This window comes from Pleurodeles waltl, chromosome 9, assembly GCF_031143425.1.
Source record: "Pleurodeles waltl isolate 20211129_DDA chromosome 9, aPleWal1.hap1.20221129, whole genome shotgun sequence".
Lineage (NCBI taxonomy): Eukaryota > Metazoa > Chordata > Amphibia > Caudata > Salamandridae > Pleurodeles > Pleurodeles waltl.
This window is the reverse complement of record NC_090448.1, coordinates 40,060,425-40,076,530: the sequence shown is the minus strand read 5'-3', so window position 1 is coordinate 40,076,530 and position 16,106 is coordinate 40,060,425. Positions and strand designations below refer to the sequence as shown.

The 16,106-nt window shown below is 45.2% G+C and overlaps 1 protein-coding gene across 1 annotated transcript in view; it reads right to left on the bottom strand.

Moving 5' to 3' along the window:
- COL7A1 (collagen type VII alpha 1 chain) overlaps positions 1 to 16,106 on the bottom strand; it is a 618,941-nt gene that overhangs the window by 425,353 nt on the left and 177,482 nt on the right. The window contains exons 8-10 of the mRNA XM_069207404.1: positions 15,514 to 15,643; positions 13,505 to 13,624; positions 2,337 to 2,486 (exon numbers count right to left, since the gene is read on the bottom strand). Coding sequence (XP_069063505.1) covers positions 2,337 to 2,486; positions 13,505 to 13,624; positions 15,514 to 15,643 — 400 coding nt within the window. The remainder of the gene's footprint in view (positions 1 to 2,336; positions 2,487 to 13,504; positions 13,625 to 15,513; positions 15,644 to 16,106) is intronic.

Sequence of the window (16,106 nt, the reverse complement as noted above, 5' to 3'; positions counted from 1 at the left end):
GTTTAAAAAAAACAAAAAACACAGCTCTCGGTTTGTATTGGTCCCCTAGGGCCATATTAAATGCACCTCTTGGCAAGCGCCTGCCTCCTCCCTTGAAATCCGTTCAGCCACACCCCCAAAAGGGCCCACCCCAAAGTCTGCAGATCTCTGAACTATGGAGATATATCAGTTGATGGTCAGTGCAGAACACAATACCAAAGCTGTTCTTACTTTCTTTTAAACATTGCAGGTGCTTTTATCCCAGGGCTAACACGGATATTTGGCTCACAATTTGAAAAGCTCACCTTTGGAAAGAGCAAGTAAACATCAGTTTGTTCAGAGCGCAGATTAGGTCTGGCTTCAAGAGTTGCAACCAATTAAACTAAGAAGGACAATGACCTATGAACTTTTAAAAACCTTTTGACATGAGTGATATGCTACACTTAGAATTAATTTCATTATCATGTGCCAAAGGCTTGTAAGTGACTAGAAGGAATGAGATGTTTTGTTGGACTTCAAATCTTGTTTGAAAAATTGCGACCCATTGTCAGTTTATCCAACAAATATTAAGCTTTTCATTTGAGCTTCATTAACATTCAAACTCGTAAATAATGTATTTTGCTTTATAAGAGATGAAAACTCCCACACACTGCATTTTTCGATGGGCGGAACCTGCCATGATCAAAATAGGAAAATATTCTTATAGGCATTATCCCTAGAGCGCATCCCAGCAGTTGAAAATTTTACATGTTTATAGAAGAAAATTAAAAACCTAGATCTTTCTAATTTGAAGAAGGTTTTCTTCTCTGGCTTCCAACATTTTACATTGAGCCTCAGTGTCTTTCATGACAACGGTAAACAGTGAGTAGCAGACATGATGCATTCACTGCAGCCATCTCATCTGCAGCATTACATTTAAGCATCTTTGGCAGTGCTTAATTTGTAAATACAAAGGTGCCGGTGCCCAAAGCCCTCCTCTTAAACGCGCGGCTGCTGCAATTAAATGTGCGAACACGAAATACTGAGGCAGCGTAATCCTGAAGCCATCTCGGGACTCTTCAATCCATATAAAGCCACTCCCTGCCCCTTCAGCTCACTCTTGCATCTTTCTACTTTCTCCCTTTTTGACGCTTTTCCGTTTTTCCCTTCACCCACCTTTCCCATATGTGCCTTTTGCTCGCAGCAAATGCTTGAGTTAGAAGACTAAGCGCCGGCCTTCAAAAATAAGTGCCGGTGCTCAGCACCGGAAACAACAAGCACAAATTAAGCACTGATCTTTGGCCTTTTTAATTACATTCTGTTGGACCAGGAACGAGAGACTCAAGCATATATTCAAAGCTGGATTACATAGGTGGTATTAACTCTGTCCCAGTTAAATTTGAATTTGATGAAGGACCTTCTTTTCATCCAGACTTGTTGGTCATCTCTCCAATGTATTTACAGTATTTTAAAATATTGAGTTTCAGGACACGTTGGATGCCTACATTAGTAACCATTTAGTTGACATCCTGTTCTGCTCACCGGATGTTTCATATCATACGTGTGAGAGGACCTGAAAAGGAAATGTGTCTTTCATATTATCCAGATCTCTATCGTGAACTGAAGAAGAGCCGCGAGCACTAGACTGGCCCCTCTCCGGATCCTCCAACTCTACAAGAAGTAGAGCATTGATAGCAACCAACACCTTTCGGGACGTCGATCAATGACTCCAACCAATCATGTTGCAGTCTTACCTCCTGAAGTTTATTTTCTGACTCCACCCCCTACTAGCCTCCTTCTGCAGTCTCTAGATTACAGCCCTTGCTCCTCTGATAGGAGTTCCTCTTCTTACGCTGAAGTCCTTTGAGATCTCTGTCTTTTCCAACCTCCCCACTTCTCTGCCAACTGGACCCCATTTAAGTACTTATCTACACATATTGTACCTTTCAATTAGCACTTTTTATATTCTTTTACTTTTGTTGAATTCAGGTAAAAGTTGCATGCCCACAAAATGGAGCCAAAACCCCTAAGGAAATGGCATATTGTCATATGTCTTGCAATCCTCTATGCTTTTGTTAATTGGTAGCTCCCACTTGTTGAAAGATACCCAGACATGATCTGGACATTGCTTTGGTAATCAAATGATGCCACGTCACTAGGGATCTGTGTCCCCGGATCAGGGCCTTCTTTTTACAAACACAGCATTCTGGTCATTGTAGTCCGCAAGGTTCTAATAAGTACAACTTACAGAATGGATGGGTTTGGTCCATGAAAGCCCAGTATTGGAAAGGGGGTGTCTCTTTAAATTGGATCCGCATGTTATTCGAGGCATTGACGATGTGTCTGAGGAACACGCCTTGAGAGGCTGCAGTACTTACGTGTCCGTCCTGTGATGGAAGAGGATGCCCCAGTCTGCCGCAAGAACTGAGGGTACAGAGTGATGACATACTCAGTGTTGGGGAGCAGGTCGCTGAGTGTGTCGGAAACAGCAGTTGCACCCAATGTCTTCTCCTCCGTCTGAGCATCTCCTTTGGTGTCAGCAAAAAAGAAATATGATATATTCATTAGCAAACTGTGGCATTATGGCTGGAACAGAGTCAGTTGCACCCCAGAAGCAAGGACTACAGTGGAGAGATTCCATATGAACCTGGCAACCACCTTGAGCCCCAGATCCACTCCCTAAATTTGCAAGCGCCGAGAGGTTTGCATTAAGCCACTTTGAAAATGTACTCCCTACCTTTGCAAAGTGGCTTAATGCAAACCTCTTGACGCTAGTCTGTATCTAAGAGATGTCTTTATTACATCATTTTAAAGTGATTGAAGATAGAGAGTGACTCTCTATCTTCAATCACTTTAAAATGATGTAATAAAGACATCTCTTAGATACAGACGAGGCTTCCTCCCCAACCACTAGTTCCCTTTGCCAATCCTGCAGACAAGCACGTGCCAGGAGGGGTGGATTCCCTCCCTTGAGTGCAGCATTCAGTGCCTTCAATCTCTTTCTATTCAGGTCCGACTCTTTGGATACATTTCCTGTTTCTAGTTAAGCCCCTGCCCTACATCCACTTCCCACTGAACCCAACCTCCCTACTTCTCCACTAAGACCCTGCTTGACTCCCAAAGATGTGTTCTGCGCGGGAAAGGACCTTAACAAGGTGGACTTAGCCATGCGTGCCGTTTCCCCGCAAGCTAAACCATGCTTGCCTGAACCGTGCATTGGCGTGGTGTCTGCTTTAACCATGCAAGTGTCTTAACCACGCATGTGCATGGTTAAGACAGAGAGGGCGGTCTAGCTGTCAGGGGTCAGGAAGAGGAAGCAGTGGGAGAGGTAAGTGGGGCTGTGGCCTGGTTTGGGGAGGAGGTAGCTTTTTGGGGGGGGGCAGTTTTAGGGCTCAGGGCAGGGGGGAAGTTGCGTTAGTTTTTTTGACGCGGGAGGCTGAGTTAGTTTGTTGGGCAGGGAGCAAGTTTTTAGGGTCAGGGGCTGAGTTTGGGGTGGTAGTTTTTATGGTTGGAGCAATTTTAAGGCTAAGGGCAGGAGGGGAGGTCGTGTTAGTTTTTTTAATGGGGAGATTGGGTTAGTTTTTTGGGCAGGGAGCAGGATTTTACAGGTTGAGGCTGGGTTTGTGGGGGGTAGTTTTTAGGGGTGGGGGCGGTTTACGGCTAAGGGTGGGAGGTCGGGTTTGTTTTTTTGATGGGGGAGGCCGGGTTCGTTTTTTGGGCAGGGAGCAGGCTTTTAGGGGCTGGGGCTGAGTTTGGAGGGCAGTTTTTAGGGGTGGGGCGGTTTTAGTACTAAGCTGGGGAGGTTGGGTTAGTTTTTTTGACGGGAGGGAGGTTGGGTTAGTTTTTTGGGCAGGGAGCAGGTTTTAGGGGCTGGGCCTGGGTTGGGCGGGTAGTTTTTAGGGGTGGGAGCAGTTTTAGGGCTCAGGGTGGGGGAGGGGAGATCGGGTTAGTTTTGTGGGCAGGGAGGACGGTTTTAGGGGTCGGGAAGGGTGGTCTGGTAGTTGTAAGGGCTGGGACAGGATTTTAGGGCTCAGGGCAGGGGAGAAGGGGCAGTTTTCAGGGGTGGGGACAGTTTTAAGGCTCAGGGCAGGGGATCTGGGGTCGGGTAGTTTTAAGCAGGGCTGGGGTGGGGTGCATTGCAGGGCTTGGGTATTGGGGTTTAGGGCACAGAACAGGGGGGAATTTGCAACACATTCTCCCTTAGCAAACATGTTTTTATAACACAATTCATTGTAAAGGCATGCGTGGTAAAGACGTGGTCGTTGTTCAGACTGCGTTGTTAAGGCTTGCATGGTTCAGGCATGTGTGGTTGAGTCATACAACTCTGAACAAAATCTGGAGGTGTTGGCCTGATTTCCAAAAACAGTATCAAATCTGCACTTGTCATTGTGCTTTATGACTGAATCCAGATTTATTACTTTTCCAATGTACTAACAGTGCCAGTAGTTCACGTGTAAAGAATCACAGGCATGCTACTGGCTGTGACATTTGCTCTGCAACTGCCAGTTTGTTCTTTTTATTTTCCCAGGAAGAAATATTTTCCCCTTGCAAAAATGCTCCGTCTTATCTCCACACGAGGTTTGGGGATGATCCATCGCCCTTCCCACCCTGGAAGCGGATTTACTTCAGCCCTTTGCATGAAAAAAATCTCTGATCATTCCCAATTTGGAAATTTTTTGAACAGGAGGTTTGTGAATGTCCACAAACTCACAAGTTTGTAGGCATTCACAAACTTGTAACACAAACCATGCCTTGACGGCCCACTCCCCACCCCCTGTGTGGTGTTTACTAATATGTAATTTACGCAGTTGTGTACTACAATTAGGAAATGCATTTACGCCTCCTAGGTATCCTTCTTTGGGCACAACAGCTGTAAGTGGAGCTGTTTTCAACATTAAATATACATTTATGGGTGTAAATTATGTTGACAGATGTCAGTGTTCCTGCCCCCACTAGTGGCATTGCTTTGAAAGTTCACAACCTATAGTCGTATCCCAGATTATCACGGATTTTACATGGAACTAGTGTGGTCCAGCTTGTATCTTTGGTTCATGTTTGTTGTCCAGTGAAGTGATCATGCTGTGAGCTAGCGTATGATTGGTCTCCACACTGGGTTGGGTCTGAGATGTGAAACCTTTTGAAGGATGCTGTGCGGTAGCATAGTTAGGGTTCAATGGGCCCCAGTAAAAGCATCAAAAATATACCACTGTAATATAACTGGAGCAGTGGGCCAATCGCACACCTGGGCCCTGTTGCCATGGTATCGCTGCTACACCAGCATCTATGGCCTTAACAACGCGCATCTCTCAGGTGGACTTGGGTAAATCACGACCACATGCACAAAGCCTGTGGTTAGCGTAAACACAGGGTCTGCAACCCCAAAATGCCTTCTGTGAGGTAAAAAATATTTTTTACGAATTGGAGGAGCTTTTACCACATGCAAAAGAGGCTCAGTCCAAATTGTAATTAGGAGGGAGCCTGAAAGGGCGCGCCTCCTAGCTGCATACCGCTAGGATGCATCTCAGTTTTGTGAATGCAATTGTGGTTCTAAGCATTGATCAGGTATGAGCACAAGAGGTGATTTGTATTTTATCACAAAGGGGAAGCTGATCCCGTGAGTAATCATGTCAGGTGTTTTTGGGGGGAGGTTACACCTGATGTCTTGGAATCTGAAATCTTTTTCCATGTAAATATCTCCTAGAGGCTGCAGCATCAGGGTCAGACTGGGAAAAAAAATAGACCCGGCCCCGAAATAGAAGTGGCCTCCATTAGCGAGCCATATTACTAAAGAAGTGGCTCACGTTTACAAATCGGACCAGTTCTGAACTTGTATCAGCGCGTGGATGGGTATTTTGCAAGGTATCGGAGATTGTATGCTTCAGTGTTAGCTGCAGGCAATGCTTGTGGTCATATATGTGGAAAAAGTAACAGTACAAAGCGACCCAGCTGGCCATAAAACAGGACCACAATCTGCCAGGAAACAGGTCCATCAGACTAGCCCATCTGACACTGCCCTGTAGGCCAGTACCACTCTGTGAGGCAACCCAAAATGTGCTTCGTGGACGTTATGTTATAGACAACTGTATATTGTGGTGTGCCATTACTCCTTAGTGAATACGCTAAAAGATGTCTGTGTAACTACTAAGTGATCAGGTGTGGAGATGCTCTATGGAGATTTTCAGCTCCAGATACATCGAAAACCAAATATTTTCCGGGCCGTAGGCTGTAGGTTGCGCTCTAAGACTGCTGATACTTTCCCTACAGCAGACCGGCACCGGCTGTGCGGCTTGTTTCTGGGCAGCTTCACAGGGCAAATGGGAACTGAAGGGGGAAAGACTTGAAGGAAATCAAATTAAAATGTTAAGTTCTGACCCTGCCACATTTGGTGCAGACGGTGCCAAAAGGAGTAACTTTTGTAAATACATGTTTTTCCCTGGTAGAATGCTGTTACGGATAACTCTGAAAGTGCTGGGGTGCTGGGGTCAGACAATACCCTGCGCTTGGGTAAGACAGGGTTGGGCACAAATACACATCCCTGTACTTGGGAAAAGGGGAGCGCATCACCCCGGCACGTGAGCGGGTTGAGAAATACATCAAGCCCTGGCACTAGCAAGCTGAGGTTTAAACCTTGCATACAGGGGCGTCGTGAACCCCCCGCTTGAGCAGCTACAGCGGGGGTAGGGTGCTTTAAGGGCTCTTATGTCTGCAGCTCCACAGACAACAGCTCATTTGTAAAACTATATAGAAAACCAGAAGAGGAACACAAAATATGTGCAAATGGGACGGGGAAAGAAAGAAAGAATTAATACTGAATAGAAGGACGGATGAAACGAATGTAAAAAGGATGGATGCATGCATGAATGGATGAATGAGTGGCTAGATAAAAGTGGGAAGATGGATGTATGAGAGGGTAGGTCGGTGGGCAGGAGCAAGAATGGCAGATTAAAGGAATGGATGGATGGATAGGTAGAGGGGCAGGTGCAGGTGAAAGGATGGCAGAGTATAGAGTAGATGGTTGAATGGATGGATAAATGAATGGCAAGGCGAAAGGATGGCAGAGAAAGGGGATGGAGAGGTTGAGACCCTCACGGGTGAGTAGTGTGCTTTACAAACTCCTGATTGATTGATTGATGGAGAGGTGAGAGGATGGCAGGGTAAACAGAGGGATGGACGGATGATTGAGTGAAAGGATGCCTAAATGGACGGTAGAGTGGATAGATGAATAAATCGATAGAGTGGATGTGTGATTTGTATGGATGGATGGGTGGATGGCTGGCAGAGTGGATGGATGGACAGCAGAGTAGATGAACGGCAGAATGGCTGAATGGATTGATGGGGGGAGAGAGGATGAATGGATGGATGGCAGAATGTATGGATGAGTGGTAAATGAATCGCAAAGTGGGTGAATCCATGGCAGAAAAGATGGGTGGATGAAATGAGGAAAGATTGAGTGATAGATTAAAACATCAATAGATGACAGAATGTAAAGGTGAAATAGTGGATATCACAGGGTCGATGAAAGGGTGAAAGAATGAATGGATAGAAGGACAAGACAAGGGAGCTCTTCTAGGGAGGGGTGGGCTCACTGGCCTCGCCTGCTTGGTGCCATCAGAGATTGTATTTCAAACTGGGGGTATTTTAATGTTCTGGCCCTGCCTTGCTTGAATGCCCCAATCCTCCATTGGGCAAGACGGGTGGATAAAAAGATATACTGCCACACAAGGGTAGGGCTGGGGGTAAAAGTTTGTCAGGACCCTTCACACTTGGCAAAGGCTGAAAGACACACCACCCCAACACCTGGGCAATGCTTACGTAAATAGAAACACCAAGCCTTTCGACCTTAGACAAGGTGGGGGTTAAATCCTGCAAAGGCCCCTTCCCCCATTGATAAATGTGGGGATTCACAAAATCAAAACATGGCAGTCATTTTAAATTTAACAATCACATATTATGTTTGCAAATATTTCGAGAGATAAAAAAATTCACACCCTAAACCCACCAAAACAATACCCTGAATTTGGGGCAATACATAGCACCCAGCAGCAAAAACAAGAACATGCTTCTGGTTCCCAAACATAAGCCTATTTCAAGATGTGGTTGCTGGTTCTCGGCACAAGGACCTCTGTCGTGGATCACCGTGCTTTTACACATTAGGCTTTCATCCTAGAAAGCTGAACATGTATGTGCAAGGCCAGGGAGTTTTTAGGACCAGTTGCTCAAGGAATTCTCACCTGAGGAGGATGGAATGCCTGAGTGGGGTGTGGCAGCGCGTGTGGGGCGGGGCCCAGAGGCACGCACAGGTATGTCTCCAGGCAAAGGCCTGTCCAGGTGCAGAGCTGCTTTAGAGCTGAGCCATACCTGTCTGTGAGAGAGAGAGGAAGAGAGGGGGAGGCCTTCTTTATGCACACAGGCTTTGATGCTTTCCCTTAACCAGAGGTGGACTGGCTTGGAGGGAAAAAATTATACCAGTCACTTCAGGGGACACCCAGTTAAGCCGTTTTCGTTCCGACTACCTCTGTTTTAGCTATTCACATGGAAGGTATAGTCTAGTTGTGATGTCACTGTCGACCCCAGTGAACTAAAAAACTACCATCCTTGCTCTCTGCTCCCCTTTCTTGCCAAAGTCCTAAAAATGGCCATCAACTGCCAACTCACTGAACACCTGGAGATCAACAACAGAATCGAAACCGCCATGATCGCTGCCACTGGTGACATCAGAACCCTCTTTGACCAGGGAGAAACGGTAGCCCTGAGCCTCCTCGACCTCTCAGCCGCATTCAGTACTGTATCCCCCAACAGCCTTGTCAAGGTGCTTCATCACATTGGAATCCGAGGAAACAATCTCAAATGGATCGCCTCCTTCCTCGCTGGAAGAATCCAGAGAATCTATTTACCGCCTTTAACCTCGGAACCCAAGAACATCATCTGCAGTCTCCCAAATGGCTCATCGCTCAGCCCTATATTGTTCAACATCTGCACGACTCCCTTGACCAACATCGTCAGAATCCATGGAATGAACATTGTATCCTATGCGGACAACATCAAGCTCATCTTCTCCAGAAGATCCCTCCTCCACTACGGCCAACTTTCACAGGTGCGTGAAAGGCACTGCTGACTGGATGACAAATAACTGTCTAAGTGCTGATCTTCTGGAAACCCAAGGATCGACTTCTGGTGACCTTCCAAACTAGGACCCACATCCACTCAGACAGACCACGCTTGCAACCTCGGCATCTTCCTGGACAGCAAGCTCACCTGTGATTTCGAAGCACTGGTGTACTCTGATAAAAGCAGGACTGTAAGTCCCAGAATGCAATGTGCTGTTGGACAAACTGCTTGGACTAGCTGAAGATTTCCCATGTGACATGGGGTCACTTGGAAGCTTTAACATTGCATTCCAATATTCCAACCTGTGTACAAGATCTTTGGGAAGCGTGGCAAAAGGTTTTGCAGTCTGTCCTCTCTAGGTTCTGAAAGACACTAGTGTATGTTGTGCAGCCCTGCCAAGTTTCCCAGGTCAATGGGTAACTAGTTCTGTCAGGCCCAGTTTCTTCTTGGAATTCTGGGTTTGTAGTCTTTTTTCTTCCACTACAAAACCAGGACTAGGAGTCCAAGAATTGAAAGGAAAAACCAGGTCAGAGCAGCTCGTTATGGATGAACCTGGGAAACTTGTCAGCTATGCAAGCTGTGCCCTAAACAAATGACCATTTGCGCCTGATGGCTGACAGTGCTATGAGGTCATACAAAAGCAGTGGTCGAAGTGGGTGGGATTAGAGAGGCACAATGTGCCCATCCTATGATGATTTATGAAACACTGTTCCATTACTTTTTGGAAAAAGACAACAGTCCTGGGACGGTTAATTCTGACAGTTTTATATGCTTCAGCTGAAGTGTCATTCAGTGAGTCTCCTGTGCTGTGAAACTGAAGCTGGGCAGACAGCTAACAAGCCTTCATCCCAGGGTGCCTGCTTGCCTGATAGAAATGCAAATGTGTGCTACGAGTTAATCTGCATATGTAAAGGATGCTTTAGAGCCAGTACTGGCTATAATTGACCTAATCACTTGAAGCTTTTTGATGACAAAGATTTATCCCTTATTGGGTGATAGTGCAAAGAGTTAACAGCTGGTCTGTGTATTGTGTGCTTTTAATTGCAATTGTATTTATATTGTGCTTGCTACACTTGGAAGTGTTGAAGGGACAGTAATGTAAAAAAATTGCATTACGTACACTGGGTACTACTAAAATCTATATTTTGTAAGCACCATTATAGCCTTAGAACCCGCTGTAGCGGGCTCTACCGGCTATTAAAGGCCCGCTCCCGCGTTAAATGCCCGAGCTGAAGGCGAGGGCATTTAACAAGGGAAAGGGCCTTTAATGGCCGGTAGAGCCCGCTATGGCGGGTTCTAAGGCTATTAGAACATTCCGCCACTCAGGGCAGAATGTTCTATTAGATAAAACAAATTCCTCACGAAGCCTGAGGGGATTAAAATCCCCTCGGGCTCCGTGAGGCTTTGTTCACAGCTCTTGCTGTGAACAAAGAGAACATTGGAATGTTGGCGCTGCGGGCTTTTACTGGCCAGTAAAAGCCCGCAGCACTCCATTGTTTTCAATGGAGTTGCCAACGTTCCAATGTTCTAATTTATGTTAAACATTTCACACATTTTGTAAGCAGTCTATCTTATACTGTGTGTAATGTAAATTTAAAATAAAATAATGAATGACATATTCAAGGTGCTTTCTGTCACAGGATGCGACCTCGTAGCACTAAATATATACAAGTCACTTTTCTCCACTGCAGCAACCAAGATTTAATTATGCGATTCTCTGGTCACACACAGACTTCTCCAATGCATTAACTAACATAGGTTTCAAAATGTACTATATTGCATTTCCCAATGAGTAACAACTTTTTTTTAACTTATTTTTCATTTAAGCTGCATATTTTTTTTATATGTAGCCTCCTAACAGTGAATGACCCTAAAAATGTACAGAATATTTAATCTTTTTTAGCCATATCTTTGATCCTGCCCCTACTGCATGCATCGTCACAGTTCCCAGGCAGACTGTGCGGTGTACAAAAATCACAATTTATAGAGGTGTTTGCAATCTCTGGTGCAGGGCCTAATTTCAGAAACAAACTCACTGTACTTTGATACCGCCCACAGTGCTGAAAAAAGCTCATGAACTGGCGAAAGCTGCCCAGAAGGGGTTACACCCAATCAGTCTCATCGAAGCAGGGCTCCTGCAGGCATGTTAAAATAAGACCTGGAGAGGCGCCAGGGAAGGAGAGGCTGATGTTTTTAGAGGCAGGTACTTTGCGAGCCGGGGCACCCCGAGGTTTGGAATTTACAACAGTTATGCCTTTACTATTCATCTCGGCGTCTGGCAGTTGAAACACCCAAGCCAGGCACAAAACGCCGGAACTGTGCAGGGCTTCACGGCTGGTTCATCTTTCACAGGTGAGAGAGGAAGGCCCCGCCCTCTGCCTCCCCTGCAGCCAATGGGAGGCCCTGCACGTGACGTCACTGAGCACACCTGGCCTCGATCCTCCCACACTGGGTAGAACATACAAAGGGCCTCAGGTCTTGTGAGAATGGGCAAAACTCCAAGGTGCAGCACTGTTCGTGCAAACGGGATCTGACACCCCAAGTGGGCGGAGACCAGAATTAAAAGGTTGTTTATGGGATACGCTCCCAAATGAGACTTGAGGGCCCGCCCCCCACATCTCCTTCTGCTCCTGTGACTCCTTCAGGTCTTGTGTATAATTTGACTGCTATTTAATGGACATTTGCACCTAATTTTTATATATTGATTGGCCCTGATTTAAGTTTTTACCCGGGTGCCCTTTCCAGAAAGCAAAATCGCTTTGCCCTGGTTTGAACCACTTTACATCAAAAGGGGGGTGTTAATCTGGCGTTACCAGGTCAGATCAGCACATATACAAATAGGTGTTGATGCAAAACCCAATCTACTAAAATAGACAAACTGGGGGCCTCATTTACCAGACCCTCGTGGCACACTGCGCCACCGGACGGTCATTTTTTTTACGCTCCGGTGGCGCAGTGTGCCGGCCCATATTTGTAAGGCCACGCAAAGCCACCTTGCGTGGCTTTTCATGGCCTTGTAAATATGGACCCCTTTCATGCATAACACCACGTGAAAGGGGCGTTCTGTGGGTGTTGCTTGGGGTGTTCCCACGCAATACCCATGGAACACCAGGGAATCTGACGCATCCCCAGATTTACAAGTCTGAGAATGCGTCAGATTCCTATGCCACCACAAAGGTGGCGTAAGAGTGACCAACAGCAAGAAATATCTTTATTTCTCCTCGTTTTTTCCTCTTTCTATGAGTGCTGCATTCTGCAGCACACATAGAAAGAGGAAAACACCTCTTGTGATTGTATCATCCCCAAAACACAGGCACCCTAGCACCATGGTGCAAGGGGGCCTGCGTTGGCGCATGGCAGCAATTTGTGTGCCAGTGCAGGGGGAGAGGACAGGAATGCGCCGTTTCTGGTTTCTTGCAGATAATGCACATTTCTGCCCTCTGCCGGTGGCACAGGGTGGCGCGACACTGCACAGCCACACGCCGGGAACTTGTACATGAGGCCCTGGGTGTTCTGTCAAAAACTAATGCCTACTAGAAGCAGGCATAAACAAGGGGAAATATGTTCATTTCTCCCAAAACACAATGCATTGCATGTGTTCTGCAGCGTACAGCACCCGGCCTATGTGTTGGAACCTTCTGAGTTTGCCTAGGCACTGGAACTGGTAAGGAATGCTTCCAGTACAAATCCCAAGCTAGACCGAGGACACTGGCATCTGTGCCATGGTGCAAGATTCTGTGTGGCACAAGGCAGCCTGTATGTGTGCCAGTGCAGGAGGTGGCAGCAGCAGCAGGCCAGTCTTACTAAATATGGCCTTATGCTTTGGTTTCCTCCTGAACAATGCAGGGCAGCAAATCTGGTTGCTGGGTTACATGAAAAATTAGTACATTTGGGCCATTGTGTCTAATAATAAGCTACTGCATTCTCTTCAAACAATAATTTAATTAAAGTGAACAGAAGAAGCTACTTATGTAAAAAAGTGGTGAATATATAAAAAATAGTGCAGTATAAATTTGAGGTATAAACACTCACTAGTAAGTGCTATGCTGGCTTGGAGACTTGAATAAATACACTGAATAAGTACTGGTTCAGACATGTCCCATGTGTGCTGCAACTGGTGTGTGTCAACATGTTTCGCACCACTGTTACTTTTAAAAAGAGACATTCATGAGGGCAGGGGACTTTGTCATTCAGAATCGGGTCTCGATGTAGCCAAGTGTGCCAAATAGTGCACAGCCCAGTCAATCGGAAGGTGATAGCTTACAGGAGGGGCACTATTATAGGCAGCAGGAACAACCAATCAGCATTTACAAAATGGCAATCTGAATGCATGCAAGAAGGTGATTGAATGAACTCACTCATAATTGATTGGCTCAAGAGTTTGTTGGGTGTAATTTTCACTTATCTGCAAAGAAGCAGTACCACTGATAGGTCTTACCTCTAGCTGTGTATGTGATTCTGTATGTCAGGGGTGGCACCGCGCCCACCGCCCATGCCAGCCGTAAGGAGGTAGGGCCCGCTTCCACCACTCTGAAGTTTAGCACTCCAACCTGACTCGCTGTGAGAAACAAAATAGAAGGAAAACCACCAAATTAATGAGTTAAACACTGAAGCAGGGTGACTGGGAACACAAAGCAGCTACGAATAGCCACAAATACACTATACACTAAGGTTGTTTTACTGCAACTATCGAAGATTGCATGATATAGTCACATACAATAAACACAGGATTTTCTAATTTTAAAGCAGATGTGAGTTGCAGAGCATCTTCAGGACATTCCAGGGGGGCTGAGATGGGTGAGACTTTAAGTTTACAATTACTCAAGTCCCAGACCATGGATTTACCACAATGTCAGATCCACTCATTTTGGATACCTTAGTGCGGTGAAGTAAATCCTTAAGAAAACATTTAAAAAGGGAAAGAATACTACAGAGTAAAATGTTGAGATTACTGCGCATGAATATATATTTTTCACTTACAAAACCAGTTAGAGTGCAGTTGTGGTTACGAACTGACACAAAAATACCACTGGAATTCTGGTTAGGACGCAGCCCATAACTCTTCCAACAGCCAAGCAAACCATAACTGGCACACACTGAGACTAAACAATTCATCCTGCGAAACTTACACTGATGGAGGCAGACACGAGACACTGAGCTCGAAAAAGGTCCATTCACTTAAGAACTGGATTGATGGAATAGATCAGTGGTTCCCAACCTGTGGTCCGGGGACCCCTGGGGGTCCGCGAAGCCTTCTCAGGGGGTCCGCGACTGCTTAGAAAATTTAAAAATATTAATAAATATTGACAAATTAGGTCCCAAGATTCCAGTAATGACTCAGTGGGGGGTCCTCGGATTCAAATGATGATTCAGTGGGGGTCGCTGGGGTCCATTAATGATAAAGTGGGGGTCCACAGAAGTCAAAAGGTTGGGAACCACTGGAATAGATAATTATCATTATTTTATTCTGCATATTTACGGAACACTTTGGTTGTTTGACAATACATTGGGTATCACTATATCGTGGGACATATTGAGTGGACTATATGATGGGGCACTTCAACAAGAGCCCTTCATCACAATGATCGTGATGACAATATAACGTGGTTACAAATACATCATCCGTGGTGAAGATAATACATTCCATTTTGCAGCAGTTATCAGTTTTTCTTTCCTATAATTGCACCACTTTTCTTGTCTCGTCTAAGCTATTTTGTTTGTTATTATTTCTCTTTCCTGTGTATTTACCCACCATTTGCCTTTAGTTTCTAATTAGTTTTCTTTATCCTAAAATGAACACTAAAAATGTTTTTTTTTTTTTTACACTAAGTGCAAAGTATTGCATGGCAGTGCATGTATGGTTATTAACATAACCCTAGATGTCAACTTGCGGAGGGGAAATTTGTGAATTGAACTTCTGGACTCGAAGTATTGAATAGATGTGGATAGTGTATTACGTTTATTTACTAAAGCGCCTTAACATTACAACGAGAACTACACAATGTACTAATGTACACACAGGAGCATCTCTCTCGCACGCCCACAGCATTTCCTGTGGATGTGTTAAAAGAGGAAAAAGAGACACCACTGCGGGCTAGTTATTGTAAAACTGACTTTGAAAAGAGATCACATTTTACTTTGATTTTAAACAGTGTTTTTTTTATGTTTGTATTCACATCCTAATAGTGAAAGCTAAAAACAATGCTACTGATTGGTTGAGCCAATCACACCATTTTGTGCCTTTTAGAGACATTGGCCTGTCAGGAGAGGCCCTGATATTCCTAGGCCACACATCTTGGCATGCTGTGCCTCAAAGTATTTCTTTTATTTCCATGGGCATGCGCATGCTGGCTCTTGGCTTGCAACCATAAGGTGACCAACTAAAATACCCAATCAGTTCCTTGCTCCTTCTCTCTCAAACCAATCAGGAAAAAGATGGTAACTTACCTGTTCGTCCACTGCCGGACACTGACTCCCCGATGCTGTTAGCGTATTGCGCGATCACAGTTATGGCGTATTCAGTGCCAGCCCTCAGCCCACGAAGCACAGCCGTTGTCTCGCCGACTCTGATATTGATCTGCACAATGGAACCAATAGCCAATTGTTACTTTACTCCACTGGTCAAGTTGGATTAACAATACAAGTTTTTTCACTCCATTGAAGAAAATGAAAGTTTTATAACCAAAGGTAAGATAGTAAAAAGAAGGGGTACGTAAATTTGTCGCGAACATTTCCTGCTCTCGCCAGATTAAGGTGATTACAGATGGGGTGATTTGTGATCCCTTACTAACATACACAAACCACTATATGGTTCTTGTCTGCCTATGAAGACAATGAAGGTTTAAATTTAAATGGGATGTAATAGGAGCACCCAATGGATCTCAAAACCACCAGTCTGAGAAAAATATTGGGAGATCTGGAGTTAAGAAAAAGTGGTGTTTCGGTACATGGTCGAGTAATTCTTAGAAGACTGCACCTGGTCAAAGACCACAACATCAATTACTGAGTCACATCAATATTTGTAGGTGTTTTGTATGGGA